Raw genomic sequence first — 27,933 nt, forward strand, 5'->3', positions numbered from 1 at the left:
ACCTTCCGGTTGACCCCAGCCTTACCCGGATGTGCATCACTTGAATCCGACCGCTATTATTTTTCTGCGGCCAGACTGAATGACCCAACTAGACGCTTGTTTAAGCGACTTGTTGTTGTTTTTGTTTCTTATAAATTTGTTATCGTCGGTGTGCGTGTTTTTGTAATTGAGAGTGAAAGTTAAACATGTCCAGGAGACGACACAGCGACGAGAATGACGGTAAGTCCGTGGACGCCGAGTGCATGTGTGCATTAGACGCTAGGCTAACTAGCCGAGGCTAGCTGACGTTAGCCTGTTTTTGTGTGTGTGTGTGTTTTGGTTCATTGTTGCATGCTGGTTTATATGTGATTTTAAGAGGCAGTGTTTAAGTTTATCTAAACAATAAATAGAAATATCCTTGAATATCTACACCATAGGGACTTAAAGGGTTAAAGGGGAGAATTAACCGGTACGTTTACCATTAGCTGCAGGCATAGCTTTGAGGTAGCGTAGCTATAACCTGCGTTGTTAATATGGGGGCGGCAACCAAATACATTTAAATAATATAAAGAATAGGCCTTTTGAGGAAATGCACGCACGCAAATAGTGCTCATAGAAGATGTGTTAAAAATAAAACAAAATATGTTACAAGCATGGCAGAATACAAATAATAAATGCTCAGGTATATATGACCTACCCCTCTTTTAAGTTTACGTCTCAAATTTGTTTATATTTTATTTTTCTCAGTTATACATTTGTTTTTATCTTGTGTGCTGTATTACTGTTTCTTCTGTAGTACCTTTTTACTACTGGCTGCAGGTACAACAATACATTTCACTGTGCATTGTACTATGTATAATATATGTTATCTTATCTAAAGTTTATATACTAATATAAAAGTTTCACTCAAAATGTATAAAGTGCCATAACAGAGAGCATAATCGCTCATATTGTCTACATTCCTATGACGTTTTTCTATAAACTGAGGACATAAAAGTGGCTTTCCACACTATATGGGGTTTTATTTTTGCTTTCCTTTTTGCGACTCCACTGCTTTGGTTTGGCCTTTTGGCATTTTTATTAAAAAGGCTAAAGAAAATGCAGCTGTTGCTTCAGGCTAGCTGTTCAACGCGGTGGAGGGTACGGCAGCTAAGTGCATGGGGAGACTTACAACTGAAGGACAAGCGGCTCAACAACATGTAGGAAGCCATGTATGTTTGGAAAACCTCGCTCTGAAGAGGGGCACTGTACTGAAACGTCACTTAAAGCACTTATCTTATCATCTGTCTGTCTCCTAGTCTCATGCCTTGTGTCTGTACTTTCTGTCTAATAATGGTATGTCTGTGCTATAGTTTATCCTAAAAGACAAGCTGAAACAAGGACAGCTGGACTTGTAGCTTCTTTCAGTTCTAAACGACTGGTAGGGAGTGAGCTTTTTAATAGCAACATCTTTCCATTTGCAAGGTCAGGGGCTGTTGGTGCCAAGATACTTCCCTGTAATCAGAGAAATCAGTTTCAAGCCTTGAGACTAGAGTCTGTGACCAATAATCGGTCATGAGAGTACCTTTCTGCGGGGAAAGAGAATGGGATTAAAACTCATTCCTACCAGAAGAAATTACTTAGACGAGTGGAAAAACGTCCCAAGTCAAGTAGCCCTGGTTTCTGCTTGTTTTATTTCTTCTTTTTTGGAAGAAGAAACAGAATCCAAACAAACTTCTCCAACTGCATGTGAGTATTGGGTCATTAACAGGCTCTAGTTGAGGGATTTCTGCACAGATGTTTTTAATAAAAATCTAATCCCTCCACCGGTCATTAAGAAATGGAGAAGCTACTTGAATGACGCGTCTTTTTGCTCGCGTGTTGAGGAGATTATCTCATCACAAGAAAACAGATTTTTTGTGTAAATCGTTGTGTGAATGTGAGTTTTCCTTTTGCTTTTCCAGGAGGTCAAGCCCACAAAAGGCGGAGGACGTCGGAGCCAATTGAGATCGAAGACCGCCTAGAGTCGCTGATATGTCGCGTGGGGGAAAAGGTAAAGGCATTTTTATGTTTGCTACATGAGGATATTTGGTCCTAAACTCTAGGAAGATGGGTCCTGAGCCCACATCTCCATCCCTTTACTTCTAAAGATAAACATCACAGCTGTTTGGGTGCGTTTGCCGCAGTGGAGAATACTCAGTTTCAACAAAAAACAAACTAGATAAACCATGTTTACCTTTCTTTAAATGCTGCAAATGCTAAATAGCTTTCATTTCCTTGCAGAGTACCTCGTCCCTCGAGAGCAACTTGGAGGGACTCGCCGGCGTTTTAGAGGCAGATCTACCAAACTACAAAAACAAAATCCTGCGCATCTTATGTGCTGTGTAAGTTTATACCAGTTCTCAGCCTTTGGTTAGTGATGACTATTTTAGATGGAGGTTCTTATTGAATTTATATATTTATTTGAAGGAAAATAGAAAAATCATGCAGAAAAAATCCAGGTCCAGGCACCAAAATGGGTTTGAAAAATCCCTTAATTCAATGGGCTGAATGATTTTTCCATTTTCCTTCAGCCATTCGTTCCACATTGCACCATTGGTTTGAGGGACACGTGTAGCGGTGCCGTCATTTATCTTTTATTTATTCCTTAACTTATTTCTGTTGACAGTGCGCGCCTCCTTCCTGAAAAGCTGACCGTGTACACAACGTTAGTCGGCCTCCTCAATGCCAGGAACTACAACTTTGGGGGCGAGTTTGTTGAGGCCATGATCAGGCAACTCAAGGAGACGCTGAAAAACAACTTGTACAATGAAGCCGTTTACTTGGTAGTTTTTTTTATATATTCACCAAGAATCAATATACCACTAGTGTATGTTGTTATTTTAGTTTTTTAACACGTTTCTTTTATTAGGTGCGTTTTCTTTCCGACTTGGTCAACTGCCACGTGATTGCCGCTCCGTCTATGGTGGCCATGTTCGAAAACTTCGTCAGTGTTACTCAGGAGGAAGATGTGCCTCAGGTAGGTCGAGGTTAAACGTGGAGTAATTCTGTTTTCCACTCATGAAAAATGTATGAAAAGGCTATTTTTTTATTTGTCTTTGGTCTCATGTTTGTTGTATAAAAAGTTGATTATTTTTATTTTATGTTTTTTTAAATAGGCATATTAATAATACTGAACAGGCCCGACGTAACTCTTGTGTGTCAAGTTAAATAGAATTTACACAGGTGTAAAAAATATATTAAATATCTGAATATCTTCAGCTTAAAGCATTTAACTTTTAATTTATGTAAAAATATTGTATGTTTATTAAGGGAAGCACCAGCAGGGTTTCCTCCTAAAGTCTAAAAATCGATAACCCCAATTTAAGGCCTTAAAAGGTCTTAAATACGAGCATATTTTGCATTAAATGTCTTAATTTAGTTCAGTCAACTCTTAATTAGTGGAGCCCACTCCAGCGATGTCCTCAGTCGATAGTTGAATGACAATAAATTTAGTTATTTTGAAGTAATTCTGGGCTTTATTTTGCATATTGCATGCAAATCTTACATTTAACCCATAATGGTCTTAAAAGCGTCTTAAATTTCACCTGCAGAAAAACCCTGCACGTGGTTTTGTAACTGGTCTGATTTGCGCCCTCAGGTTCGGTCGGACTGGTTTGTGTACGTTGTCCTGTCCTGTCTGCCCTGGGTCGGTAAAGAGCTCTACGAGAAGAAGGACGTGGAGATGGACCGGCTCCTCAGCCAGGTGGAGGGCTACCTCAAGTAAGATGCCCCCCTTCTTTCTAAATATCCACTTCTCTTGATTCTCTCTGCTGCCACTAACGCGCTTCACTGAGGAGATGACGTGTTTCTCAATGTCGTTCCACACGTTTCAGGAGGAGAGTAAAGACTCACGTCCCGATGCTGCAGGTGTGGACTGCAGAGAAGCCCCACCCACAAGAGGAGGTGAGTGTTTCCCTTCCCTCAGCCTCAACATGTGAGCAGAGGAGATGTAACGATATGAAAAATTTCATGTCTCAGTGTTTTAACCATAGCATCACTGGGTTTACCTGCTGCACGCCCACTCTGTAAATAATGGAAAAGTAAATGTGTTTTTATTGTTATTATTATTATTATCTGACTGAGACACACACACATTAACTTTACTCCTGTAACTTGAAAAGTTTTCTTCTCAAAATTCACCGGATTTCTATCAGACTTCCTGTTTGTTTATCGTTTATTTTAAGGATCCTCATTCAAAGCAGATTCATATTTTCATATTATCATTCGAAGCGGAGCAGAGCTACTGCAGCGGAAACGGACCAAACGTGCATAATTAAGCAGCACCACAGAAACGCATGTTGCTCTGCACCTGTACGTGTCGTGTCGATCCAACCCAACTTTATTTATATAACATAAATGAAAGACAACAAATGAACAACAGCACAGTGGAGTGAGGCTAAAATGGGGGAAACGTGGTCATGTTTGCAGTTAAAAGAACATGTATCTTCACAGGAGTAACGTTAGGCAACACTCTACTGACGAACTATAGGAAAAAAGAAACCAAAAAGAAACATTCTTCTCTATTCCTAACTCCTTGCATCATGCATTCAGCTACAAGTTAACTTGCAGTGTCCAATTTGACTCATTAGATTTTCTGCATTGTCTCAAGTTTCTCTGTAAAAACTGGGATAAATATCGACGTGCATGTGAGTGTATGCTGACAAAACTATCACCCTGCTCTCCCTCTCTAGTACCTGGACTGTCTCTGGGCTCAGATCCAGAAGCTGAAGAAAGACCGGTGGCAGGAGCGTCACATCCTGCGTCCGTACATCGCCTTCGACAGCGTCCTCTGCGAAGCCCTGCAGCACAACCTGCCCCCCTTCACCCCACCGGGACACATGCCCGACGCCCAGTACCCCATGCCCCGGGTCATCTTCCGCATGTTTGACTACACTGATGCTCCAGAGGTTTGTTGCTCATTTAGTTGCAGTTTTTTTTTCTTGTAACACCCCGGGTCATCTGTGCTCATTCATTCGTTTTCCTCAGGGACCCGTTATGCCCGGCAGCCATTCTGTGGAGAGATTCGTCATAGAAGAAAACCTGCACTGTATCATTAACACTCACTGGAAGGAGAGGAAAACATGGTCAGTAAAGAGCCCGACTGCAGTTTCGCTTTAGAAAAACCTAAATGTGTTAATTCACCTTCATTCTTTTCCACTTCACAGCGCCGCCCAGTTACTCAGCTACCCAGGGAAAAATAAAATCCCGCTCAACTACCACATCGTGGAGGTATGTGTGCATGTTCAGACTTATTGTTTTTTTTTTTTTTGGGCTTAATTCAAACCTGTTTTTTAACAAACTGAGCTGAGTGTCTGTGGTTTTCTTTCAGGTGATATTTGGAGAGTTGTTCCAGCTCCCGTCTCCGCCTCACATCGACGTCATGTACACCACGCTGCTCATCGAGCTCTGCAAGCTGCAGCCCGGCTCGTTGCCCCAAGTCGTATCCTTGATTGCTTTTTACTGGGTTTTGTTTCCGAGCAGTCATGCATAACATTATGACCACCTTCCTAAGAGCGTCTAGGTCTTTGTGCCTCCAAAACAGTTGCAGAAGAAAAGTTTCCCAGCAGAATATTAAGTGTAAATGTTATTTACTTCTCTTGTCAGTGGTCATAATGTTATGGCTGTCCTTAGCTCTGGGCTCTTTGTGTGTGGAGTTCGTACAGAAATATCTTCTCACATCGACTGTCACCACCTAAGGAATAAACCGTGTTGTAGTTTAATGCACAGATGATATTTAATGTGTGTTTTAAAGTTTAAAGCTCAACGAACAGAAGGAAAGTTTGATACTTTTCTTTAACGTGTTCCTGTTAGTTGGCTCAAGCCACAGAGATGCTTTACATGAGACTGGACACCATGAACACCGCCTGCATAGACAGGTAACGACGCTGCATATTAACATTATAGGAAAATTATAGAACAAGAGTCTTGTCTCCGCTGTTAAACTTCAACCATCTCCCTTTTATTTCAACGTTTCTCTTCCAGACTAATCAACTGGTTTTCTCACCATTTGAGCAACTTCCAGTTTCGGTGGAGCTGGGACGACTGGTGAGTGATGGCAAAACTGCTTTGTTTTTTTCCACGATATTAAATCTCTAGTTTCACATCTTGTCTTTGAGTGTTTAAATCCGGTCGCTGCACGATATCATGAGACTAGTCCTGCAAAAGTCTCTCTCAAAACCAACGAGAGGAAATAACTTGTATTTAAAGAAAAAAACAAACCAAACAATGATGCTTTTATCTTAAATCACCAAACAGGTCCGACTGCTTGGCCGTGGATCTGGATAAGCCCAAGCCCAAGTTTGTAAAGGAGGTTCTGGAGAAGTGCATGAGGTATATTTAAGATTTATTTTTCTTATCTTAGTCTTAAAAAAGCTTTAATGTGTCAGTTCTGTCCTATGGAACAGGTGCTGTCTGTAAAAATAAAGATTTCAGATCTTTGTTGTCGTCTAGAGAAACCAGAACTAGTTTAGAAGCTTTAATGTTTCCATATTTACGTCATTCCTCATTAAACTTTCAGACTTTCGTACCATCAGAGGATAGTGGACATCGTCCCTTCGACCTTCTCAGCCCTCATTCCTGCTGAACCCATCTTCTCTTACAAATACTTGGATGAGAGCGGCTGTAAGAATTATTTATGATTATTAACATATTTGTTAGTCCTGTATTTGTATAACATATATAAGTTTAAACCTCTGGTGCCCCTCAGCTTCGTTACCCGGTTACCCCGTCTCCATCACCGTTGGAAACGCCATCAAGAGCCGAGCGACCAATGAGGAGATCCTCACCATCCTCAAAGACGTCCCCAACCCCAACCAAGAAGACGACGACGGTTTGTTTCCCGTCTGACCCTAAAAACCTTTTTGTGCAGAATAGAGGGTGAACACGTGATGTCACAGCCTGCAAAGTCTCCATGGTAACGGCCACTGAGAGGCAAGAAGTCATAGTTGAACATGGAGATTAGCAGCATTAGTTTGAATCATAAAATTGAATTAAAAAATGGGGAAGAGGTCGCATCCTTCAGTATTGTATGGCTAATGGTAACAGTAAAGCTCTTAGCGTTAGCATATTTTATTTAGCTACATTTATCATAACTGAAATGAACTACAACTAACTTAAATCACTGAAACTGAGGCTAATCCAGTTTTCAAATCCACACTAGTTCCTATGGATCATTGTTGAGTCCAGTCGTCCTTAATTCGATCTGATAATCCACATTTTCGTCGTCTCTCTGTGTTTACTGATACATTTCACCATGTTTTTGCCACTCAGCACAACTTGTCACAACTTCAGCTTTCTCTTACTTCTCTTCGTTTTCTGAAATCTCTCTGGTGACGCCTCCTTTGCAGTCTCTCTTTTTAGGATTTTGTTCTCTTCTTATTTATTTATTTGTTTGTTTCCTGTTCCTCCAGACGAAGGCGAGAGCTTCAACCCTCTGAAGATCGACGTGTTCCTACAGACTCTGCTCCACCTGGCAGCCAAATCCTTCAGCCACTCCTTCAGCGCCCTCGGAAAGTACGTTTAGCCTATAGAAATGTGCAAAATCTAAATAGACCTCTCAAATATCTAAAGCTAAAACACGTTTATGCTCCCATGAGGTGGAAACGTACAAAATCGAAACTTGAGAAATATCACTTTTATTTTGTGAAAACTAAGAGCAATGCAGCCTCTTTTCACATAATTTCTCCCAACAGGACGGTGACTTACTGTAAACCACATGATGCATTGACCAATTATATTTTAATTATTTGTTTTCGTACTTTCCTGGTTTAATTTGTTGTGCACATACAACTTTTAACCTCTTTTTTTTCTCTGTCGTCTGTTCACCTTTTGAAGTAGATAAATTAGTCCTCTTCTTCTCTTAAAAGGAAAAAGTATATTTATCACAATACTCTCTGACTTAAATCAGGTCTCAGATGCTTTAATTTTATAAGAACAGCAAAGAAGAGCCTTTGAAAGGGACGAACAGGTTTTAATTATAGAACGTGAAGGAACTGAAGGTGATTTTTGTCTTTTTCTTTTTGTGGATTATTGTCCATCCAGTCCAAACCAGTTCAAACCCACTCAGGCTTTAGCTCACAGCTGATTAAATGCCATAAAAATAATTATAACGAATTATCTATTACAGTTTTTTTTTTTTTAAACTCCAATCCCTCAGTAAAAATACAAAAACTGAAATTTAATAACTGTCTTTGTAGCATGAGATGAAACAAATACATCGTACAATCTGCAACTGCGGATAAATGATATAAAATTAATCATTAATAAGAACTAAAATAAATAAATTACATGTACACAAATATGAAAACTAAAAAGAAACCGTTGTTTGCAGGTTCCACGAGATCCTGAAGGCTCTGACGGACTGCGACGAGGGGAAACTGCACATCCTCAAAGTGGTGTATGAAGTGTGGAGGAACCACCCACAGGTACGAAGCAAAAAAAAACGTTTAAAGATGGACGGCAAGTAGCAAGTGGAGCTCCCCCTGGTGGCCGGAGGCTGCAGTATAGGGTCATAAGCTCCACCCCCTCCATGTTAGTGGATGGGACTTAAAACACTAAAATAAACGTTAAATAACGTTAAATAATTTCTTTTTAAGGACGGTTTCTGTCATTTTAGGTTGTTATAGGATGAGAGATAATTGCGACCACCAGTTGCCATGACAACCCACTCCGTAAAGTTGTAAAAACTATTTTTTAGAAATAAGTACAGTGTATAATCCACGTTGCTGGAGGCCGACCAGAGCGTAGTGTTAATTAAGTGAAACCGTGACTGAGTCTGGAGGGAAGAATTGGAGACACGTTGTTCATATTTATGTTCAGGCTGTGGTTTTGGCTCAGTCTGAACGTTTGTCTTCACAATAATAGGTGAAAGTTTGGTCAATGTTTCACCAAGTGGCTGAAAATTTTTAACTGCAGTTCCTCAAATGTCCACTAGAGGCTCCAGAAACGAGTCAGTCTCCATAGACCTCCATGTTTTTGGTCTTCGTACGGATAATTATCATAAAACTCCCCTGTTTTTATTACATCAAGTCTTAAAGTTATGATTAATTAAGATTGTGGTGTCTTTGAGATGCCTCCAGACGGCGCCGCTCATTAGGAAACCAGAAATAGATATAAATATAAGTCTCTTTACTGCATTGCAGATGATTGCAGTGTTGGTGGACAAAATGATCCGGACCCAGATCGTGGACTGCGCTGCCGTCGCCAACTGGCTCTTCTCTCAGGACATGGCTCACGAGTTCACCAGGTGAGGGAAAGGAAGATAAAAGCAAAGAAATAAACACTCATAATTTCAGTTTTTAGGTGGGAACTGTGGTGCTGATTGAAACCTTGTAAAACCCTCATCTAGACTTTTCATCTGGGAGATTCTGCACTCGACCATCCGGAAGATGAACAAGCACGTGCAGAAGATCCAGAAGGAGCTGGAGGAGGCCAAAGACAAACTGGAGAAGCAGCAGCACAAGAGGGTAAGTTCCTCCTCCGTGTCAACGTTCATCAGGTTCGAAATCAAACATTAAAAAACGTTGGTTAACGCTGCCGATCCGTGTGCGATTAGAGGGACAGCGGAGACGACGAGGAGATGGACAAGAACAGCGAGGACGAGGAGGGGCAGCTGGAGGAGCAGATCGAGAGGCTGCAGGAGAAGGTGGAGTCGGCTCAGAGCGAACAGAAAAACCTCTTCCTCGTCATCTTCCAGGTGATTTAACGACTGATTAATGATGCACACGAGGGACGAGAACTCAAATCACATGTGAATTAACCCGAAGGATTGTTGTTGTGTTGCTGCTCTCTGAGTTGTCAAAGGTTGAAGTGTTTCCTGTTTTATCTACAGACACGTGTTTGAGTGATTTTCAGCCGATGTTTAATGTTAGATAATAGTAATAAACAGGATTTAAAAGGTCTTGGAAATCTTGGTTGAGATCCAGCTGCAGCTGATGCTGCATTCAAGACAACTTGGGAGAAAAATGAGCTGTTAGTTGTGAAACTAAGAAATTAAATTGAAAAAATAAAAATAAAAACATGCTGCTGCACATATTTAAATGTTCAGCAAACGGTGAAAATATACCAAACTTATTTTTTACCGTCCGAGTTAACTTGTAACGTTGGAATGCGGAATTTCTGAGTTTTCGTGAACACATCATTTAAACTGGTGTTTTTCATCAAAAAGATGGAGAGTAAATTTATGGAGCTAAGACAATGTGTCATAACTGCAAACAAAGGACTAAAAATAGAAAAAATAATAACTAATATTAAATGTTAGGATGTAAATTTTACAGTTCAGTGTTAAATTACCGCCCCAGGATTTTTCAGGATATGTTTAACTCAGGTTTTTATCATCCTGTATCTTCTCTAAGACTAGAGGTAGTTTATTATTTATTCTGTGGTACCAGAGCGAGCTAATGGTAATTTTCAAGGGAATTCATTTGGTCTGAAACATTTTTATAGTTGACTCGTCATTTTTATCTTAAACATGGTTAAACACGTGGACTCAAATACAAAGTTCTAGCTCCATTATGTTAATTTTTTAAGCAGCTATTTGTTAAAGATTCCCCAATTTTAGAGACATTTTATATGAACCCCCCTGAGATATTTTATTTTTATCTATTTATTTATTTTATAACATTTTATAGTTGAAAATAAAATAAAAAGTACTTTAATATATTTTTTTATTTATGAGGGACGTTAGTGTTGTAGGGTCAAGCTTCCTAGAGCAGATTTGGCAGAAATTTGTCAAAAATCTGTAGAAAAATTAAACACTTTGTTACTTTTAATGTTTTAAATCAGCCTCTGTGTCATTTCCCTCAAATTAATTCAGATAGAAATTATTCTAAGAACAAATTAGGGGCTGATGAATGTAACTGGCTGAATCATGTCTTTTCGTATCACTGCTGAATTTGAACTTTCTCATTTAATCCCAGTTCTCGTCTTTAAAAGTCTCTGTCTCTGTCCCTGTCTCTGTCCCTGTCTCTGTCCCTGTCTCTGTCCCTGTCTCTGTCCCTCAGCGTTTCATCATGTTGTTGACGGAGCATCTGGTCCGATGTGAGACGGGAAGCGTCGACATCAGCACGTCCTGGTACAAGAACTGTATCGAGAGGCTGCAGCAGGTTTTCCTCATGGTAAAAACATTTGACTCTGTCCTGTTGAGACGTTTCCACCTTTTTTTTTTTATCAGTGGTTAAAGAGCAGCAGGAGACTCATTGTCTCAGACGGACTAATTGTCTGAGGTGGACCTGGTTCCTTTGAGTCTTGGTTTTGATGAGAGGGAGCTTCTATCTATATCTATCTGTCTTTCTAAATATTTTGTAAACTTTCAGACTTGTTGCAGAACTCGTTTCAGCAAAGTTTTCAAAGTCATTTATCAAAAAAACAAGAGCTGCAGATAGAAAAGCTTATCATGTGATTAAAACCCGTTTGTGTTCTCCTGCAGCACCACGTCACCATCCAGCAGTACATGGGAACCCTGGAGAACCTGCTGTTCACGGCCGAGCTCGACCCCCACATCCTGGCCGTGTACCAGCAGTTCTGTGCCCTGCAGCTCTGAGACCAGAGAGACCGCGTCACAGAACCGCGTCACAGAACCACGTCACAGAACCACGTCACAGAACCTCATCAGAGGAACCTGAAAAGAACCAGCTCTTGCATCAAGAATCTCCTCCTTTTTATTTTAACTTTACCCGTTTTGTGTTTTTTTTTTTTCGGTGCCATTCGTGTCAGTAAACGTTAAAGAGGACGTCTTTACAAGTAGGAACTCAAAAAAAAATGTCATTTATTTGCTGTAGAATTATTTTTTTCTTTTTTTTTTATCATTATTTGTTTCATTTTTACCTCCCGCTCTTATTCTTCTGAATGGGTCTTTTTAAAACTGTACAAACAGCTGGAAGAAGAAATTGTTCATAGGAGAGAGGGGATTTGAGGTCGGCCCTGACCGACTGACTGAATCTAGAGAGCGATCTACTTTTTTATATTTGTTTTACGTGGAATTGGGAAGTAATTAAACCCTCCAGAGTCTTTATCCTCCGCCTGCTCGTCTGTGTCCTCCTTGATTTTTCTTGAAACCGAGTCCAGATTAACGGGTTACGAAGGCGTTTTAATGTGGAGACGGGTTCACGAGAAAGAAAAAGACTCAGAAACAACAAAACCTTTTAGTCTGATGAGAAGCTATAAACTGTAAAATATGTCCAGATTTTTTAACATTTTTAAAACAAAACTAGCAACATTACCGATTAAATTTCACTCATTTCACTCATAAAATATCTTATTAGCAGCTGAACATGTGATTTAAAGCGTAAAACTCTCATTTATTAGATTTCTTATCGTTTATTTCATAGTTATTGGATTTTCCTGACAAAAAATAAACCTGATAAAATGTCACAAAAACAGGTTTGAGCTTCAGGATTAGAATCACACCTGAATAAAAAGAAAGTTTAAAAAGCTGCAGATTAAATAATGATTAATGAGGACGTGTCTTATTTTAAATAAAACTCTAATGTTGCAGAATGAATGATTTTATTGTGTCATGACTGAGAAATTAAAAAATGTAGTTATAATGGAAGTAAATGGGACATTTTCCTCCGCTGAGGTTACAAGAGGTAGTAAATTTAAATAGTTTATTTTAAATGTGATTCTACACAAAAACTAACAATGCAATCAAGTCAGTATTTTAGACAATTTAGGTCACATCCAAGACTGATCTGAAAAAAAAATTGCCCTAGTCGCCCGATATTAGTTTTATGCAAAATAGCATTTTTTTTTTCGTAAAAAAAAAAGTGACTTTAAGTGATACAACTGGCATTTAAAGGGTAAATGTAAACTGCTGAAGTGGTTTCAAGAGATTTATGCAGAAAAAAAAGATAAAATAAATTCTCATTTTTTATAGCATTTTTTTTTTGACATTTTTGTCTGCAAGAGGGTGGTAATTTTTTTTTTTCATTTTTTTGTTCTGTTGACCTATTAGACCTGTTCTTTGTTACAAAAAAATTGTGCCACATGCACTAACACAGCCAAATAAAGACGACAATTGGGCACAAATGGACAAAAATTACAATAAAAGACAAATACACAGAGAATTAAATGAGATGATTTAATGTCTTAAAAAGTGTCAGTAAAAACATGGCAACAAACATGATTATTTTATTTTCTCGGTTTCTTCCCTTTTATTGCACATAAAGCCAGAACCGTCTCATCCTTCAGATCATCTGGATCAAATACACAAGACTGGAGCAGCTTTAAGGAATGTTTTTGTTTTTCTGTTCGTTACAACAAACCAGAAACAAATCTTGTTTTTTTATCCAGATCATTTAGCTCCTGAAAAACGTTCTATTATTTGACCTGTGTTCGTACGATTACAGTGGTTTGAGTCCAGAGAGACGAGCAGAAATAACCAGTGTTATTTTTTTCCAGTACAGAAAACAGTTAAAACTTAAAAAACAACATATGATGCAGTTTGAAGATATTAAATTTGTGTGTTTTACCTGAGCAGTTAAAGAACAGTACCTCAGTTATTCTTCTTAAACGCCTGAACCCGGTCAGCTGAGTGGTTTTTATAACCACGTAAACAAACAACCTGCAGGATCACGTGGAAGAAAGTTGCTCTGGAACCAGATGATTCTCAAAAATAAGCACTTTAACCACGTGGATCAGTGACTCTACGACTCAACGGGTCAAACCTGGCTCCTGCGACGACCTGTGATACTGAAAGAGGCTCAACGGTACCAAACAGCGCTCGTCTTTTAAGAGCAGCAGAACGTCACAGTGAGGAAGGAGCTCAGGCGTTTTGGTTTGGTTTCAAATTCAGTGCTAAAAAAGAAACAAGGAGTTTCACCTTCTAAACAAAATGAAAAACAACCGACTTAGAGTTTGTTTATGTAAAAGTAAGGAATTAAAATTAAACTAAATCATGTGACACTATAAATAACGTGACTATCATTAATTAATATGAGTTTTCATGTTCTCCCTGTGTCTGCGTCGGTTCTTCTCCGGATACTCCGGCTTCTTCCCGCCCTCCAAAGACACGCTCGTTAGGCTCATTAGGCTCGTTAGTGGCTCTAAATTGGTCGTAGGTGTGAATGTGAATGTGAACCCGCCTCCAGAGGACAAGCAGTTACAGAAATGAATGTAGTGCTATCTGTTTTTTATTTTCTATACTGATACAAAGACGTTAAAAGGGGCCCAGAACCCAGAGGTGGATATACTATCTACAGTTTAAACCATTTCCTTGAAGGATTAAAAAAAGTGTTGTGAAAGTGATTCTGAAAAGCAGGACAGACGTTGTTAAAATACGTCCTGAAACCAGATTAGGGTTTTTTTTATCTGCACAGCAAACCGTGAAAATGAGCAGAAACTGCAACCAAAACCACTGCTGCACATTTCCTCCGCTAACCGAGGGTTTTCGTCGTGTCAACGCTGCAGACATTTGGTCAAGAACACAATAAAAACATGTGCAGCACTTTGATAAATCACTGGTCTACGAAAGAAATCGTGTTATAAAGTATAATTTATGACTTTTCTCGATGAGAAATAGTTTTGCTTTTTAGATAATAAATGCCACCAGATCCACAGGTGACTTTTTTTTATATATATATACTGTAGAAATCTCACTTATTGCCGTCAGCAACTTGAATTAGTAGAATTAGTTTCTAAGTAAATGTCTCTGATTGGTTGGAGAACTTTCTCGTTCCCTGATAACAGCTGAGTACCTGGATGCTGCGTTCAAGGAACCGATTCCTTTTCCTCCCTCCAGGATAAAATCAGGATGAGTGAGAGCAGCAGCTCGTACCTACATGACATTTAACAATATATACATATATATAAAGAATGCCATAATTATTTAAATACATATGATTATTGTATTCTCAGTTTCTGTGGCTGTAAAACGCGTTTCCTTCGTATGAAACACAGCGTCGTCGCCGTGGACGCGTCCTCACGTCTCCACGCTCTGAGGGCTCTCGCTGCCGTCGCGGCCTCGTTTGACGCCGTACGTCGCCTGCTCCTCGGCCTCCAGGCGCCGGTAGTTGGTGTGGAAGAAGATGACGAAGCAGCAGCAGAACAGGCAGCAGATACCGGCCATCACCATCATGGGCACTGAGGACCAGAGGACACAGCAGCTTAAGAATAATCATTATTACACGTTTTATTTGAAGGCATCTTTCTTGGCACTCAAAGGACACCATACAAAGATACACAGAATTAAAGAATTAAAAAGACACAACAATAAAAAAGATGACGAGACAATAGAAGTGACAGAGCAACTGGTGCCAGATGGAATAAATTAACACTATTAAATAAGATTAATAGAGTTTAACAGACTCTAAACACTTGTGGGTAGAAGCTTTTTCTAAGTTTGGGGTGAAACTATTATATTTTGTTCATATTCATACGTTTTTTTTTGTTTCCTTTTCATCCACAGCATCATCCATGTTCAGATTTATCTGTATTTAAATGAAAATATGTTGTAAAAATAGGATTAAGAGCGTATATTTTAATGGGGGAACAATTAAAAAAAAAAGACATTAACGGTTTATTCTCACAGTCAGTTAATTAAAAAGTGAAGCGATAGGAAACTAATCTGATATTCTGGTGACTAATAAACACTATGACGATTATTTTAGTCATTTTCAAGCATTATTTTCTTGTTATCGACGTATTTCCTTGTAGTGATTTGGTGTATTTTCTTACTCATAGCTACACTTTATAAGAAGATACAGTAAATAAATAAATAAATAAATCAGCGATTATTCTGATAAACTGGGATCATTTTATGATTCTTTAGCACGTTTTTCTTGTTTTCTTTTGATGTTTTGGTTTTGAGTGACTTATTCTGAACAATTTTAAGTCACATTCTTCTTGTAAAACAAAATCTGTTACTTCCCCGTGAAGACGGTTCGACTTTCAGTGTCCAGACGTTGTGTTATTTTTAGTGTTTTAAGCTTTTTAAGCGTGAAGAAACCAAACAGGGCGTCCCACCTCCACCTCCACCTCCACCTCCACCAGTGGACCTACCTCTCCAGCTCAAGACGGCGTCTCCACAGGTGGACAGAGGGGAGTCGGCCAAAGGTTTGGTTAAAGCCTGGAGGAGGACGATGTAGAGGAGCGACTGAACCTGTCTGGAAGAAGAAAACACATGAAATCCATGGGCAGAAATCAGGCCTGGGTGTGGCTAGAGAAACTGAACTTAAACGTGATAAATAGATAAGTGAAGCTATCTGTAATACCCCGAGACGAAGATGAGTCCGGCCGACGTTGCTTCTCCCACCGGATACGAACACTCCACCGACAGCTCCATGGCCACCGGGTAGATGGAGAAACCGAAGAAGCCAAAGAGCGAGCAGACGACGGCCACGGCGGCTTTCTGGCCTCGCATCAGAGACACCTGAGAGGGAGGGAGGAGGGGGAGGATAGAATGAATATTTGAATAGCTTAATATTGATAATGTACATATATATAAAGACATGCATATGGTACTAAATGATGATGTGTTCTCACCACGGAGAAGGCGATGCACGCCAAAGCAGTGAAGCTCAGGTTGATCTTTGTGACTTCGATGAACTTCTTGGTCTTGTCCACGTAGAAACCCAGAGCACCGGCGCCGACGATCCCGAACACGATGAAGAGGGCACCGCACAGGCCGGCGAAGTCCTGCACGGGTCAGATTTTTTACAAGTTCACTCAAGTGTTTCTAAGAACGCGGACTCCATCGGTTCATTGGTTTCATTGGTACTCACGTTGGTGTATCCCTGCACACACAGGATCTGCTCCAGCAGCGTGGAGAAGCAGGTGAAGACGGCCATGCCTGAGCCCAAGCACAGCAGCAGGATGACGTAGGCTTTGTTCCTCAGTAACTAACAAGCAGGAAACAGAACAGGAATAAACATCTGACTGCAGCAATCAACAAGGTTTTCTTTTGACTTCCACAGTTAAGTAGTTTCAGGTAATCGCCACCACCAGGTTGCATAGACGACAAAAGAATGTATGGAGCCAAAAAAAGCTAAAGGAAGTGCAGTTATTTCAGTTTAAAAGATTATTTTACTTGTTTAACACAGTTTGCATGTTCTCCCTAAACAACAACAACAAGCTGAAACTGAATCCCTGAAAGTGAAACTCCAGGAGTCAGATGTTTCTGAAGCAGCTCCACGTTGGTGGAGTTTTCCCAGTTACCAGTTTGAGGCCCTGGACGAACGGCTCCGAGGCCGAGGACTCGGCGCTGGCCGACGGCGGCGTCGGGGGCGCGCTGCTCCGTATCCCCACCGTTGCTAGGAAACAGATGACACATGACGGGATCGTGTAGGCAAGCAGCTGGAAGAGGAGGAGAAAGATGTGTAATGTGGTGATAAATGAGTGTTAAGACCTTAGATCAAAGACAGCATCGTTACAGCATCGTTAGCATCATTAGCAGGTGGGTTGACCAGAGCCACAGAGGTTTTCTGTTATTAACTACAATCCCACAATTCCCTGGATAAATCTGCTGAATCTAAACCATCACAGTGTGTTTTTAGACTTTATATTTTCCTAATTTTTATCCAACCAATGCATACATCTCCTGATTCAATAACACCGTCTTTTATATCTATGTTTGCTCAAGAAAATCTTTTGCATAGACAGCAGTAAAAAACATCTCATCTGCCTCCAGTCTGCTGCTGCAAACATACAATAAGATTTCCACAACAGATTTTCATATAGTGACGTGAAGTCATGCATCACGAAGACGAGAGAACAACAACAAAGTTACTATTAGCTAGGAGGCTATGAAGAGCTGCTATTAGCTGGGAGGCTGGGGAGCACTACTATTAGCTAAGAGGCTATGAAGAGCTACTGTTGGCTGAGATGCTATGAAGAGTTACTATTAGCTGGGAGGCTGGGAAGTGCTACCATTAGCTAAGAGGGTAGGAGGAGCTACTTATTAGCTGGGAGGCTAAGAGCAGCTACTATTAGCTGGGAAGCTAGGAAGCACTACCATTAGCTAAGGGGTTAGGAGAAGCTACATATTAGCTGGGAGGCTAAGAAGAGCTACTATTAGCTGGGAGGCTAAGAAGAGCTACTATTAGCTAGGAAGCTATGAAGAGCTACTATTAGCTGAGAGGCTAAGAAGAGCTACTGTTGGCTGAGAGGCTATGAAGAGTTACTATTAGCTGACAGGCTATGAAGAGCTACTATTAGCTGAGAGGCTAAGAAGAGCTACTGTTGGCTGAGATATTACTAAGAGCTACCATTAGCTAAGAGGCTAGGAGGAGCTACTTATTAGCTGGGTAGTCTACAAGGAGTTACTATTAGCTGGGAGGCTACAAGGAGTTACTATTAGCTGGGAGGCTGGGAAGTGCTTCTCTTACCTGGAACATTATCAAGAGCTACTATTAGCTAGGAGGCTAAGTTGTCATATTTGTGTATTCAATTGTTCAGATGAGACGAGGATGAAAAAAAAAAAACAAGAAGAGCCTGAATCTTTTTGCCGTTTTGTTTGCTTGCGTTTCTTGTGTCGAGCTCTGGTTTTCTAAGTTGGTCAGAATTGAACGTGATGAATCAGCTCTGAAGCTGCAACTCAGCTCAACTCACCAGCGTTGGGATTTCACGAGATGTTTGAGCAATCAGAGGAGAGATGATGTTAGCGAGAAGGATACCCAGGGGATTCGCTGAGGAGGGAAAAGAGAAGTGTAATTGAAGGTTATTCTGGTTTCAATCCTAAATTAAGAATCAGCGTTGTATCACTTCCTGTTCCCCTTTTTCACCCGAAATCTCATTCTCTGCGAACTCCCTCCTCCTCCATTAGCTTCGTGTTTTCTGAGAGCTTTTCTTTAAACATAAAAAATCTCACTGTTTGATTAAATTTAAATTAAATTTTGATTAAATGTTTGTTTTGTATTTGTAATGTATTTTTGTGTCCACGTTAGCGTTTGCTGAGATGCCAAAATAAAAGCACTGCTTCCCTGCAGGTGTCGACCCAGTTCCTGTTTTAACGTGACAGGAGACACGAGCACTAATGAATTATATAAATATTATTTAATGTCATAATTAAACTGTGCTTAAGAAGCAGTTTTATGTCTAAGAAAATGGAACAGGATCCTATTATTGTTACAGATGAGTTACAGAGAAGTGTGAGTTTCAGGTTATGTTCCTGATTAAAATCTAAACTCTCGAAACATTTATTTATTTATTTTTGTTGCAGCTGAAAGTTTTTGTGTGGATCTGCCGGCCCAATAAAATCATTTTAATGTGTGACAGACAGACTTTTGAACCCATTTTGTTCTGTTTGCTCGTCCTTGTTTGCCGTTATATTTTGAAAACGGCTCCTTTACCTGTTTACTTCCCGTCTGTGTTCCTTCCTCCCTAGTTGGTTTCACCTGTGTTTTACTTCCTCATTAGTTCTCACCATGTTCACAGACAACACCAGGGCTGGTGGAGTTTATCCCTCTCAGATTAATATCGACCCAAACAGAGGATTAATGTCATTTCTGAGCACATTGAGAGGCAGGCGTTTTTGACCAACGGTGCGTTCCAGTCTTACTCAAATGTTGTAATTTCCTATCTCCAGGTCAGAACGTTATTCAGAACCCACTGTGAAGTTAGTTTAGGGTTAAGTTATTAGGTACCTCGCTAGTAAAAGGTTGGACCCCTTTTGCCTTCAGAACTGCCTTAATTCTTGACTTTCAACAAGGTGTTGGAAACATTCCTCAGAGATTTTAGTCCATATTGACATGATAACATCACACAGTTGCTGAAGATTTGTTGGCTGCACATCTATGATGTGGTAGATCAGCAGTTTGTGAAACACTCAGACTGAAGCCCGTCTGATGCTCGGTTTGAACTTGTCTTGATCTTCTCTACATGACTAAGTGCACTGAACTGCAGCCATGTGATTGGCTGAGTAGCTGTTTGTGTTAACAAGCAATTGAACAGGTGTACCTAATAAAGTGGCAAGAGTGTAGAATTCATGCTTTTAAATTTATGTCAACATGTTGTTGTTCAAATGTTTAAATAAAACATATTTTGCATTAAGTTTTGGTGGGATTCTACTTTCATCATGTGTGACTAGGCCTTCGTTTAATCATTGTTGTTTATCCACGATTTCAAATAAGAGTTCCACTATTACAAAAGCCCAAAGAACACAAAAATAATAACTGAAAAATGTCATCTGTGTCCAGCACATCATCCCTCTGCCTCGGCCTTTGTCCGTTAATCTTCTTCCCCTGATTGTTTTCCTGTGTTGTAACTGTGCTTCACTCTGCAGCGCTTTTTCTTACCGTCATTTTTTAAGCCTCACTAAACTGAACTCTTGTGTGCGTCACACATTTGGGTCCATTTCCCTCCCACGTCTTTGTTTAGTTTGGTTAAATAGAGTCCACCATCACATCAAAAGACACTGATATATCTAAAAGGCAAACAAGTAGCTATAATTAAGGCATAATTAACAAATGTCTTAAGCATTTAACCCTTTAACGTTCTGCTCGGTCATATATAGGTCGTATATGGGTCGTATATGGGTCGTATTTGGGTCGTATATGGGTCGTATGTGGGTCGTATTTGGGTCGTATGTGGGTCGTATTTGGGTCGTATGTGGGTCGTATTTGGGTCGTGCCAGAGCTTTGGTACTTTTGTTTTGTTTGTATGATGGAATTGAATCTTGGGAACTAAAAGGGAAACATGACAGTCAGTGTTGGCCTTTTTTTATTTCATTTTATTTCGTTATCATTACTGTGTTTCTTATTGTTGTTGTTTTTTAATTGAAGTTCTTTGTAAGTTGATTCTTGGGCTAAAGGGGAAGATTATATCAGATTCTTCTTCTTCTCTCTGATCCCTTTCATTCAGTTTTGGGAACGTTTGTGTTTATATTGAATTGTTTTGTTTTAATCAATGAATGAAATTAAAAAAAATAATAAAACTAAAACAAACTGAGTAAATGCTGCATCTAATGTGTAATTTTCTTCTGATTTCACTGATAAAAGTCATTATGCACATTTTTTCAAATCATAAAACACAACTTCTTATTTTTTTTTTTAACTGTGATTCCTCAAGAACAAAACAACTTAGAGTGATTCTAACTTTTGTGATAGAAACTTCAGAGTCTTGGCTTTAAAAAGAGACGAAGACCATGAATGTTCATGAACAACAATCAATTTACTTTGGGTAAATTTTCCTGTAAAAACTTAATGGATAGATACTTGCATGTAGAGGTAAGTTTATTTTGTATCATATGATGATTTATGATTTAACGGAACTAATTCTCATTAAAAAAAGTCCAGTTTCCTCCATTTTAAGTTGTTTAATGTTCAAATAAACGTGACAAATTATAAATCTGCTCTTGTGTGTGTTTTCCTTTTATCGCTTTAACAATTTTGTGACATTTTAACATTTGTAATAAATAATTTAAAAAAATAAATCTTTGGCAGCATCTCCCATTTCTGAAAGTGCAAAAATTAGAATTTAAATCTCAAATTTCAAAGGTACTTTTGGTGATTTTCAAACTTTCCAAAGACCGATTTATCTTATTTCTCTGAGCTATAGAGCTCGATTGTTGTCCAAACAAAATAGAACTGTACTCTTTAACTGTCATAATTATATGTATGAATATACAGTTTATTGTTTACTTGGCTCCACAGAATAAATAATAATCACGTTTGTGCCTCTTTTTAAAGTTTTACTGTGAAATTTCTAAATAAACTTGTTTGTTTAAATTTAGAAACTCAGCTTTTATACCGATATAATAAGAGTTGAGTAAATGTTAAACGTTAGAAGTGAAGCCCTCACACATGGATGCGATCATGTTGGCCGTGGCGCGCTGATGGTCGGGGAACCACAGCGCCGCCAGCTTGGTGGGGGCGAAGATCATGAGCGGCTGAGCCAGAGCGCAGAAAGTCTGACCGCACATCACCACCGCGAACCTCTGGGAGGGATGGAGGCTGGTGACGGAGGGGAGGGCGCCGATGAGGCGCAGCGCCGCTCCGAACATGTTCAGCCAGGAGCCCAAGATCAGCTGTAAGAGGAAGACGGCAGGAGGGTCAAAGGTTATATACTGTTGATGCCATCACAACACTTTCTTTCTTATTCTTTAGCCTCCTGAGACCCTGCGTCCTCATACGGGGATGTTTAGTTTTAGGTTTTATTGCAGCTTGTTCTGCTTCATTTAAACTATAAGGTCTTCAACCCCTAGGGGCTCCGCGGAGGTACTGCAGGAGGGGTCGCAAAATCTTTGGTTGATTAGACTTTTTTTTTTATATATATTTTTTAATTAAATGTCTTTAAATTACACAGCACTTTAATGTAGAACACATATAGTAGGTGGGGGGGGGGTCCCTACTTAATCTCTCCATCAGTTTTTGGGTCCTTGGCTTGAAAAACATTGAAGACCCCTGATTTAAACCCACTGTCCTCATTAGTGGACGCTTTATTCTGCCATCTAGTGGTAGCAAAGGTTAAGACTTATTTGTTTATGCTCATTAAGTTTGATTTGACTCGACAATTTAACAAATTAGCAATTTTTGCCAATAAGCGAGCACTCGTGTATGTTGGGATATTTTGTTACATATTGGTAACTTTATTGGTAACTTTATTATGATATAAATAATGAAATAATCCCAGTGTCCACATACGAGGACATTGTTTTTTTTGTTTTTTTTTTCAAAAACTACTACTTCCTCTTAGTTTTTATACGTCTACTGATCCCAAATACCTCGTAGAAATTAAGTAAAAAGTAAAAGCTTGGATCTCAGGAGGTTAAATAGTTATAACTCTAATAGTTTTAACGCATCCTATTCAGTCTTTAACTCCACAGTTTGTAGCAGGATCTCCTAATAAAAAAAAGAGGGACTAATTTTAAAAAACTGTACCGTGATGCGTAGCCCCAGCGTGTCCAGCATCCAGGTGGTGACGAAGCTGAGCGGTATGGCCACCACCATGTAGACCACCGACAGCCAGTTGATGTCCTCCAGAGTCACCTGCAGGTACTGGGCGGACTGGTCGGCCACTGGTGCGAAGGTGAGCCATAGCTGGACACAGACAGAGTTTCATCAACAGAGGATCTCAGACTACGTAGGGGGCTACTCCTGCCAAAACATTAGGTACACTGGTGAAAACTTAGCTTCAAGGCTAATATTGATCAATTTATGTTGAAACAGAACCAGAAGGTGGTAATTCAACTGGACGATCATTCTGGATGTTGATTTGATGATTTTTTTAATATATAGTTTTTATCTTTTTAAACTTATCGTTCATAGATGTCCACTTTACTGTAATTTTTATTATATCTACTATTTACTATGTTCAACCTTATAATACAGTTACTTCTGCTCCATCTGTGCAGCTCAATATTTTTTGTATATATGCCAACACTTGTATGGTTTTATTCTATTTTATTTTATTATTTATCTTTTATTGCCTACACTCTTTACTCTTGTTATTTTTCTATTCTTTCGGGTGCTGTTGTTTCCCCACTGTGGGACAAATAAAGTTATAAAACTCATAAGAAATGACTGGAAAATTGCATAAGGTAAAAATGAAGGTTTATATGTTTATAAAATGCTCGTTTGTCAGACACAACAGAAATAATGTTTAAACCTTGCGTATAAACTACGAAACATAGTCTTAGCATGCATAAAGACCTACACGAGTCAGGAAAAATACTTAAACATAAGAGTAATACAAATAATCATTGATCCTAGCAGCAATTTAAAGTGTGAAAATAAACAAAACTTTATTGCAACGTTTATGTTTATCTGCAAATTTCTTGCATGTGGATAAATCGTTAATGGTAATAGTTTCATCATCTTTTCTTGATCTGATCGAACCGATTGCACTTTGATTATCATATATATATACGTCTTCGGCGTCTTATGACCTGGAGCCGCTGGTAAAAAGGAAGCAGATGACGAGACTTGGCTCGGCTCACGTGAGAATTATTCATGGGATTTATTTCCTTCTGCTCTCACATGACACCACTTTCACCATTTTTATACCTCATTCAGCTGAGTAAGGTTACAATAGGACATTTTTTAACATGGAGAAAGCTTTATAGATATTTTAAGGACTCTCCTGATCACTGGTTGAGCTTCAAAACATCCAAGTTAAACAGTTTTTCTGTCAGCAGCATGTGGTATATGGTCAGTTTTCTGACTTGGAGAAAGTATTAACACTTTTCAGTTAAATTAAAACACATTCACACATCCAGCCAGGATGACTTTTCTTTGCTTGAGCCCTTATTTTGCAGATCCAATACTTGGTTTACGATCAAAACATCTGCCTGTATTCTGTAGTTTAAAGTATCTTAAGACGGTAAAAGCTTCACCTCATCAATGGAAACAGAAATGAGTAAAATACGTAAAATAAATGATTAAAAGCTGAACATCCTGACTAGAAAACCCTTGTTACTGCACAACTGAGTGAATAAAAACTAGTGGCAATAATGTAAAACGCCTTCAAGAAGTTAATTCTGCTAAAAGGGTTCATACTAACTTTCATTTTTTTATTATTATTTTCACTTTTCATTATTCAGCACATAATATAACATCTCAACCACTGAGCAGAAAAGGATTTAGTGTATAATTAATCCATCTGAATCTGTACAGAAAAATACAAAAGTCAAATAAACACATAAAGGAAAAACAAATCGAATCTTGTCCCTTCGAACTCTATTTACTTTCCTCATAATCTTCAATCATTTTACATTATATTGACATAGAACAACATAACTTCTGTATATCACAAATCTTAGGTTATGTCTTTCTGCTCTTAATTTGAAAAAAATGTTCACAACACAATCGGGGAGGTTTTTATTCCTCACTGGAGAAAAATATTTTTATAGGTGGGTATAGTTCTGCAGCACAGAGGCAGAACCAGCACCGTTCTCCGTTTTCTCAACAATGAATAAAAACCATGCGCCTGCAAAGCCGGTCAGCTGATCTGAACGGATCTGATCTGATCTGGACACACAATGCCAGTCCTGTCCCCCCATGGAGAGCAGCACTACTGAGGCGTTTCACTTCTTCACACATTCCTCCTTTTGTTGTTTGACAGGTTCGGGTCGACGCTCAGAGCAGGACGCGTGTTACAGTTTGAAACGTCGCACTAATGTTTCATCACAAACCCGACGTGTCTCTGGTTTCGTATTTTTCTGAAACAAAAAACACCTAAAAACAAATTTGGTGCATCCACAGCAACTGAAGGAAATGAAGATTTATATATATATATGTATTTTTTAATACAAAACAAGAGAAATCTGATGAATTGCATGTAAAATAGTCTCATTTTAAAGTAATTTCATTCAAATAAGCCGCAAGCGGTCACATGTTTTCACATTTCTGAGCATCAATTCATCCTTTTACTCATGCGTAAAATTTTCTCCAGGTTTCTGAAAGCTTTTCTTTGTCAAAGTGAGACAATAAACTGTTGTGTTTTAAACGTCCTATTGGGTTTTAAAAACTGTCATTCTGATAAAATATTGATGTGAAGAGGAATAAATAAATTAAACTACTGAATAGTTGCTTTCTTAGTTTGAAAATAAAAGTTATTTTTTCAGACAGGAAAAACAATAAAAAGTACCTTGGGAGGAAGATTTATTTTAAAATATGTCATTTCAGTCGAGTGTGATGAAGAGTATGAAACCTTGCAGCGACAGAAATAAACAAAGTTTTGCCAAAATGTGATAAAACAGTTCAGCCTGAAATTTAGTCTGTGAAAGCCGAGATGGGAACGGACACGATTTGCTGTCTTCCAACGTCAAGAATTTACTTTCATTCCTCTGAAATAAAATCGTCATGAACGCCTCCCGACCAGCTGAGCTTCCTTTGTGAGGGAGAACACCAGTCCACCACACAACCCCCCCACCCCGGTGAACAATAGCCCCCATAGAGAAGAAGAAGATCCCCGTGGGAGCTGGAGAAAGGTGAGGGAGGGGGCTCTTCTTGCATGGTTCAGACCGGCACACTTGCCTCCAGGACTATTCTGCTTTTACAAAGACTCATCGCATCTCTGGGGAAACGTACCCGGTTACACAAACACCTACTGACACTGTTCACATCCACAGCTGCTGTTTGCTGTTTGAAAAATGTGCACAACTAATTGTCAATTAAAGTGAGAAGTTGTAGCTACTGTTTGCTGAAGAAATTTAAGGTTTAAATGAGGCAGGAATGTAACATATTAAGTATGATTCATTTAATGTGAGTTTACCTTGGGAAGCAGAGTCACAGTAGACACATTTATTATCAATAAGCTTTAAAATTATATATAAACTATTACAACTGTGCGTTTTGTTTTGGTTCATTTTCACAGTGCAGTCAACACAGACATTCACTTTAGTGACTTTGACTGTAATTTTATAGGAAGCATTTTCCATTAAGAACCGGATCAATAAGCAGAATTAACAATGACATGTTCATTTGATAAGTCAGATATATGATGAGAGATTTGTCCAGGTCCATGGCTGTGTGTTTATATTAGGGCTGACTTTATTTTCCAATCGGAAAGATCATGATTCATAAAATCCTCAGACCGATTTATTTATTTTTTTAAATACACGTCATTTCCAGCATTGTCCTTAGAAATCTCCCTAGAGTTGTTGAGCAAAAGACGTTGCAACAAAATCAGTAGAATGTGGAGGGAAAAACAAGCCCACTTCGTGACAACAAACATTTTTTATCTCAGGATTTCACTTCCTTAGATACTTGTTCAACCTTCTGTTTCAAGTACAACTCTGAAACCAATGACAGTATTTTTGTTTGTGAAAACTCATTACATACAAGAAATATGCTTTAATTTAACCTGGAACTACGTCAGAAGAATGTGGGGGCAAAACATTTCCTGGTACAGAAGCCACGCCCACTCCGACACATGTTTTTAATTGAGGAAATTCCTTAAATATAAACTGGAATGGGGGAACACTTCCGGGTACAGAAGCCACGCCCACGTCTACATACATAAATACGATTTTTATTGAAATTAAATAAATTGCTTAAATATAAACAGCCAATGATATAAACTGAAATGGGATATATACTTTCAGGCACTGAAGCCCCGCCCACTTCGACACACATAAATACGATTTTTTTTGTTTTTAATTAAAGAAATTGCTCAGATATAAACTGAAACACGGGCAACATTTTCAGATACAGAAGCCACGCCCACATCTACATACACGTAAATATGATTTATGTATTTCGTTAGGGAAATGGCTAGTTATGAACTAAAAAAGGTGAGCACTTCCGGGTATGGAAGCCACGCCTACTTCTACATAAATAACTTAAATATAAACTGGAATCAAATTGGGGCGACACTTCCGGGTATAGAAGCCACGCCCACCTCGGGAATACCTTTCATCCCTTTTTTTTTTTCCTCCACTGTTTCGCTTCCATACATACTTAAAACGTAAATAAATACGAGGTTTCTCCTAAATCTCTTTTTTCGCGCAGTGCCCGGCCACAGAAATATGTAATTTTCCCACACAACTCGACCCCAAATGAAGTCATTGAGTGTCAGAAACTCACCGTTCCGTTGGAGCAGTTCAGCAAACACAACACCAGCAGCACAAACCACCTCCTCTTGTAGGTTTTGAAGGAAAGCAGCTTCTTCAGTTCAGGGTTTGCTCCTCTCGAAACCGCACTGGAGACGGTCTGAATGTCGCCGCTAGTTTCCATGATTAATATTAGTGGTGGTATTATTAGGTTTTTACCGGACAAGCCGCGTCAGCAACGTTATCTAACCTAAACTATCCGAGTAAAGTTGACATTGTTGTCCCACCCTAAACATATTGTAAAGAAGCTGGTGTATATATCCATTAAAAAAAAAAAAAAAAAAACAAGCTGTTAATCCGTGGCTTTTATCTTCTGAGAGGCTGCAATGCCATTTTATCTCCCAGAAAGCAGCTGAATGTCTAGAGGAAAAAATCTCCAAACACCGATTTACAATCAGGAGTCCGTCATTGAACTGGACTGTACAAAGATCCTCTGCTGCGAAGAGGAA

At 39.1% G+C, this 27,933-nt stretch overlaps 2 protein-coding genes across 2 annotated transcripts; one reads left to right on the forward strand and one right to left on the reverse strand.

Annotated features, from left to right (window-relative positions):
* The first annotated feature begins 16 nt into the window (after nucleotides 1–16).
* On the forward strand, nucleotides 17–12,015 carry LOC125008473 (nuclear cap-binding protein subunit 1). The gene is made up of 23 exons (XM_047585745.1): nucleotides 17–219; nucleotides 1,923–2,011; nucleotides 2,242–2,342; nucleotides 2,627–2,783; nucleotides 2,870–2,977; nucleotides 3,599–3,720; nucleotides 3,834–3,903; nucleotides 4,692–4,907; nucleotides 4,987–5,084; nucleotides 5,166–5,229; nucleotides 5,330–5,440; nucleotides 5,812–5,876; nucleotides 5,983–6,045; nucleotides 6,256–6,330; nucleotides 6,518–6,621; nucleotides 6,707–6,829; nucleotides 7,410–7,512; nucleotides 8,330–8,423; nucleotides 9,141–9,244; nucleotides 9,347–9,464; nucleotides 9,554–9,694; nucleotides 11,001–11,114; nucleotides 11,426–12,015. The coding sequence occupies exons 1-23, from the start codon at nucleotides 186–188 to the stop codon at nucleotides 11,537–11,539; spliced, it is 2,388 nt and encodes a 795-aa protein (XP_047441701.1). The 5' UTR covers nucleotides 17–185; the 3' UTR covers nucleotides 11,540–12,015.
* A 1,049-nt stretch (nucleotides 12,016–13,064) lies between these two features.
* slc49a3 (solute carrier family 49 member 3) lies at nucleotides 13,065–27,897 on the reverse strand. Its single transcript, XM_047586053.1, has 10 exons — nucleotides 27,459–27,897; nucleotides 22,812–22,970; nucleotides 21,733–21,958; nucleotides 18,544–18,620; nucleotides 17,152–17,289; nucleotides 16,719–16,835; nucleotides 16,480–16,632; nucleotides 16,209–16,366; nucleotides 15,997–16,100; nucleotides 13,065–15,078 (listed from the first exon to the last, which is right to left on the reverse strand). Exons 1-10 carry the CDS (start codon nucleotides 27,606–27,608, stop codon nucleotides 14,918–14,920), a joined length of 1,443 nt encoding a protein of 480 aa, XP_047442009.1. The 5' UTR covers nucleotides 27,609–27,897; the 3' UTR covers nucleotides 13,065–14,917.
* Nucleotides 27,898–27,933: the final 36 nt, after the last annotated feature.

Source organism: Mugil cephalus, chromosome 5 (assembly GCF_022458985.1).
Source record: "Mugil cephalus isolate CIBA_MC_2020 chromosome 5, CIBA_Mcephalus_1.1, whole genome shotgun sequence".
NCBI lineage: Eukaryota > Metazoa > Chordata > Actinopteri > Mugiliformes > Mugilidae > Mugil > Mugil cephalus.